Source organism: Galleria mellonella, unplaced genomic scaffold, assembly GCF_026898425.1.
Source record: "Galleria mellonella isolate WM207_F2 unplaced genomic scaffold, CSIRO_AGI_GalMel_v1 utg21, whole genome shotgun sequence".
Classification (NCBI taxonomy): domain Eukaryota; kingdom Metazoa; phylum Arthropoda; class Insecta; order Lepidoptera; family Pyralidae; genus Galleria; species Galleria mellonella.
In genome coordinates this window covers 1134273-1140093 of record NW_026442037.1, presented here as the reverse complement: position 1 = coordinate 1140093, position 5821 = coordinate 1134273, and the positions used below count along the sequence as shown (strand labels likewise).

General features: G+C 39.7%; 1 protein-coding gene across 1 annotated transcript; it reads right to left on the bottom strand.

The window, feature by feature from the left end:
* Positions 1–1191: 1191 nt before the first annotated feature.
* On the bottom strand, positions 1192–1964 carry LOC128200540 (uncharacterized). The gene is made up of 2 exons (XM_052894300.1): positions 1928–1964; positions 1192–1669 (listed from the first exon to the last, which is right to left on the bottom strand). The coding sequence occupies exon 2, from the start codon at positions 1666–1668 to the stop codon at positions 1192–1194; it is 477 nt and encodes a 158-aa protein (XP_052750260.1). The 5' UTR covers position 1669; positions 1928–1964.
* Positions 1965–5821: the final 3857 nt, after the last annotated feature.

Genomic DNA, 5821 nt, shown 5'->3' with positions numbered 1-5821 from the left:
CTTTTTATTTTCTTGTTCCAAAGACAACGCTTCCTTTTCAGGTGTGTCTGTTAATATAGCTGCCTTTCGTCGTTTCCTGCTGGTAACATTACGCGGTCCTGCCTGAGGGAAAGGCCTGATGGATTCCGGAGAAAATATTGATGGCTGAGCAAACAAGGATGAAGCTGACGTAGATGGTTGAGGCTCAATGTTTGAAGATGGAACTGTACAGGACCTTAATGGCAGACAATCTTTTTCAACAGCAGCTGTAGAAGACAACATTAGGTCACTTGAGGACAGCAAAACTGAGACGGTAGGCAACTGAGGCCCTACTGTAGACAACTGAGAAGGAGATACAGGAGATATACTTGCTGAAACAACTGCTACAACTTCGGGCTGCGAAGAAATTAACAAACTTGGTGAACCTGGAGAAATAGGCAACTGGGGCTCTGTAGACATAGGCGGCTGTGACTCATTAGGTACAGAAGACGTTGTTGGATTGTTCGGATTTGGTCGGTCTGTCAAAATCAAACACTTCCCGGTTGAACGGGTAAACCCCAGCTTTTGAAACCCTTTCGAGATGTTGTTGGGAGTCAGTGCCAAAGGTAAAGCTGTTCGGACGATGCCTGGGATATCGTAAATGCTCATTGTTTTTCCTGGGTGGCCAATCCAATCTTGTGCTGACGATAAATACCTTTTAAACGGCCCGAAAACAGACACGTCTATGCAGCTATGGGAACAATGAGGAGGATACGACAGCATCACTACTCCATTATTTTTCGCTAGATCCAACACTTCCACTGACAAGTGCGAACTGTGATTGTCTAGTAAAAGCAAAACTGGCGACTCTTTAGTTGGCTTCACATAAGTGATGAAATGTTTCATAAAAAGCAAGAATTCCGTATCAGTCATCCAGCCGCTTGCATTTCCTGCACCAATACATTCTGCTGGCCCATCTCGCACGAAATGAATTTCTTTCTTGGAAATACGAACATTGGAGGTATCGAAGATCCAGTTGCCGAAACAGCTACCAACAATGTTACATTAGTTCCTCTTTCAGCAGATGTGACAGACCCGACGTTTCTTTTCCCTTTGGCTGCAATTATTTTTGAAGGTTTATTTACAGTCGAGACACCAGTCTCATCAGCATTCCATATAGACGAACCTCTGAATTTGTGACGATCCATCACGTGTGCCAATTTATCAAAATATTCACAAACGTTCGTTCGATTGAAAGAGGTTGCTCAAACTAGTAGCCTCTGGCTTCCTGATAGAGAGACGGTCATTCCTTGACAAGAATCCCGTCAGCCAGTCCTTTCCAGCCATCTTATTTGTGTGCCATACCTCAGGAATCTTCAAATTATATTTTACAGCGCATTCATAAGCCAAGCGACGAACATCTTTAGGGCCTATACCGTGAAAGATTTGTGCAAGTGTCAGTAAATACTCGCAGAGAGAAGTTTCTTGTTCTTGGTTAAACACTAATCTGGGAGTGCCGTAGCCAAATTTTGGCGACTCCGGATTTTCCTTTAACCGCGCCATGAATCTCTTCAATGAAGTTCTGCTAATCTCATAGTCACGACAAACTTGCCTTATTGATTTATCTTCATTTGCGACTAAATCAGCCGCTCGCTTCATCAGCTCAACGGACTTCGTACCACGCTCAGTGGTTTTTTTATAATTCCGCATTCTGAAAATAAAATAGAAATTAATACATAGAATCAAAATAATTCGTGGGGCTTAAAGGTCCACCGCGGTCCTTTGTGCCCCAATGGTAGGTGGACTGTTGTTTTAGGTTATGTAGAAAAACAAGGTGATGCAAACAAAAAAACAATGGCACTACGTGAAACTTAATACCACTAAACATTTATACAGAGAAATTATGTTTCGTAAGTTTAAAAATCGAACAATGAGACTAAAACTAAGTAAAATCTAAAACATTACTTACGTGTAATTTTCGCACCACTTGCGCGTACACTCTTGCCGGCTCTGGAAAATGCACTGCGCGGGGCGGCATGCGCACCCGTCCCTCGTCCCCTTCACGCACCGGTCACTCCGTTGTCTAACGTGCACTTAGTTTCGGAGATAGGCATGGTGGACCTTTTTACCCGCGGACCTTTTAGCCCCGCCCTACCCTACATTTTGAAACTACTTACTTTATTACTATTTATTATAATTTTATGTAGTTTTTGGTATGAAATTATAATTTACATTTTACAGAGTCCAATTTTATTATCACTATATATTTTATGATGTAATTTTTTTTTATACAACTTAGAATGGCAAACAAGCTGACGGCCCAACTGATGGAAAGTGGTAACCGTCGCCTATAGACATGAGCAGTACCATGGACATAACAGAGTATACTGTTTCGCCCATGATACCCCCCATGCGTTGCCATTCCTGAGGACTCGGGTGTTATTCCTCTGTAATCAGTAAATTCACGCCATATCCCACCCTTCAAACCGAAACACAGCCATGCAAACACAACTGCTTCACGGTTGAAACACGAATGGGACAGAGGTACCCAAGCAATCGACTTTTGTGTTTTTTTTTTCTGGTGTATCTATCTGATCATAAGTAATATATGGTAATTATTTTTCGATCATACACTTACTCAGTATTTTTTTTTTTTATAATATGAACTACATACAGCGTCAGGTGCGGTCTATTAATGTACAAGCCGTGTAGATAGCACGTGGTAAGTTTTTGTAGACATTTCCTGTTCATTTAAGAAATCGGTCAATGGGTTAAAGGGTTGAGGCCATTCGATTAAAAAACTTTAATCCTGTATTGTTAGACGGCCATATGGTTGTAGCATTTTGTTATAAACTAGTATTACACCTGATGACTTCTGTCGATTATGTAGTTTTCCTCTAATATATTAGTTTTTTTACACTTCTCTAATTCAACCATTGATATTGTTTTATAATTTATGTAAATATTTATTTTAACTTCTGTTTAGCACTACTACTACCCACTCACTACTTGCTATGCCACTGTGTTAGGTTAACTGGAAGAAATCTCTTTTAGAGATAAGTTCGCCTTTGCTAACATTGTTATTAACTTATTGTTGTTACTGTATGTTTTAGTGCAATAAAGAATATATATTGTTTTCTTAGTGTTATATTTTCTTAAAATTGTTTGTGTTTTTATTGTAATTTATAATAACTTTAGTATTGTAATCTTATGGAGGAAACAATAAAGAGTATCATCTATACCAGTATCATCATATCAGCCTTTTTTTAATGGGTGAAAATGCATGGTTACCCCGCCTGCACCATCAGCATACACCGGCGGGGCACCAGTCAGAGGTGATAGGTGAGGATAAAAAGGCAAGTTAGTTAGCCCATCGTGACAAATTCAACGATAATTTAGTCACGATAGTTTCCAGGGGGAATCGTGCGGAGGTCGACCTGATAAGGTATACTAGGGAAGGGGCTAGCAAAAGGGCTATTAAATCCCTTTAATAACAATTCCTTGCCTCCGGGGGCATATCAGCTGTTATCTGTCCACTATTGGAGATAGTTCTTTATAGACTAACGTTGTAAGGAACGGATTTGTTCCTTATGGCAGTTTAGCGTTAGGGAAATTTTGCCAGTAGTTGCCACGTTTGAAGTTGGCAACCACCGTTTGGTTTTTGGTGATGTTTTGAGAGAGACGCTGCTACCAATACCTTGATTATTAGGTTTCATTAGTTGTCTCTTACGACACTTACGTGGTTAGGATGGGGGGGGGGGGGGCATTTTATGCTCCTCAATATACATGTGCAGGGGGAAAGGGATTGTTAGTAATGGAGACTGAGAATCCCATTGCTAGCAATATACCCAACCAGGTCGACATCCTCACGATTCTCCCTGGAAACTATCACGGTTAATTCCTGATGAATTCATCATGATGGGCTAACTGACCTGTTTTCATTCTCATCTATCACACTTCACTGGTGCTCCGCCAGCGTATCCCGTTAGCGCAGGCATATATACATGTGCATAGATTTAATTTCACACTCTTTTGAATTTTTTTTCGACAAGACCTTTTTGCCTTCGAAATGTGTAAAAAATGTTGTAAATTACCATATAACGACTGTGCTTTTATCTCGGTATCAAAGTCTGAAATAATACACAAAAAAGTATAAGGCAAATCCTTTTTTTTTTAATTAACCCCATGTGATAAAAACTCTCCCCTACATTTTAGGATTCCTTACTACAAAACGTGAATATGAAATTAAGTGCTTATTTCGTTAATTTATTTTGTATTTACTTTTATTACACATATTAAGACACTGGCTTTGTCCGCGTAACCGAGATATCTTTACTTTCTCTCTCTCTTTTCAGTCGTACACTCTTGAGTGGTCGTGGTTTTTATGATGGTAGTGGATCGTCGATGAGGCCCTCCTTCGCGACTGAGGTCCTCGCATTGCGTCTCCATCTACTTCTGCTCACAACCGAGCGAGAGCATTTCACAATAGACTGCTGTGTGGCCGTTTTGATGAGGTCAGTCCATCGCTTTGGTGATCTACCCCGAGAACATTAACCTTGTACCGTCCCTTGGACAATTAGATGTTTCATACAATTTTCATTCCGGATGATATGGCTGAAGTACTTAAATATATCTCTACTAAAGGGGATAAAAAGTCCCTCCTTAGACTAGTTCCTTAGAGTAGTACTGCTCAGTAGATACTCTCTCTACTCTCATCTACATAGTTTTTCAGTGCATTTAAAAAAAAACAATTTCGTTCAGAGATATTCGGAACCCTCTGCGTGCATTTTACACTCAGACTTGACTAGTTTTTTTTATGCGCTTATTCTAATTTCTTCATTGCTTACTTACCGTATAATTTACAATGTTGTTTTATAAAGCTCGCCAAACTGGCACATGTATTATCCCTAAACCAGTTTTTAACGGTTCTACAATATATACATATCATCGCGTTCATATTTCCAACATGGGGTAGATAGAAATAATTGCTTAATAGAAAACAAAATAGTTACAAATTTCAAATAGAATCAAACATATTTCAACTTAATAATAAGTATGAGACCAACAGGGATGATATTTATTTTTAATAAAAAAAAAAAACGAATTAACAAATTTAATTAGTAATTTTTTTTATACAACTTAGAATGGCAAACAAACTGATGGCCCACCTGATGGAAAGTGGTAACCATCGCCTATAGACATGAGCAGTACCATGGATATAACAGAGTATACTGTTACGCCCATTATGCCCCCCATGCGTTGCCATTCCTGAGGACTCAGATTTTATTCCTCTGTACCCTGTAAATTCACGCCATATCCCACCCTTCAAACCGAAACATAGCCATGCAAACACAACCGCTTCACGGCAGAAACACGAATGGGACAGAGGTACCCAAGCAATCGACTTTTGTACAAAGTCTCCCTCCTTATTAGAATTAAGTAAAATGTCCACTGCTGAACGTAGGCCTCCGCCTATTGGGGTGTTTTGCCTGTAGTTGCCTCGTTTGACAGGCAGGTTGACAATCGCAATTAGGTTTTGGTGATGTTTTATGTTAAAAGAGACGCTGCTGCCCATTCCTCGACTTTAACAGTTCTCATGAACATAAGCCGAATCCCCGCAATGCATTTGAGGTCGTTACTTCAATTAAGAAGGCCGTTCTAGTAGAAGCCATAATAGTGATTTTTAGAACTTTTGTCCGTCTGTCTGACTGTATGAATGTTTGTTCTGGTAACACTCGAAAACTTTATCTTGATACGCAGCGTAGGAAGGGTATAATGGGCGACACAGTATATTCTGTTATGTCCATAGTACTGTTTATATCTATAGGCGACGGTTACCATTTTCAATTTGCTATTCATAAAA

What these genes read in the sequence shown, in the direction of transcription:
- LOC128200540 (XM_052894300.1), bottom strand. Translation starts at nt 1,668, where the DNA reads ATGCGGAATTATAAAAAAACCACTGAGCGTGGTACGAAGTCCGTTGAG.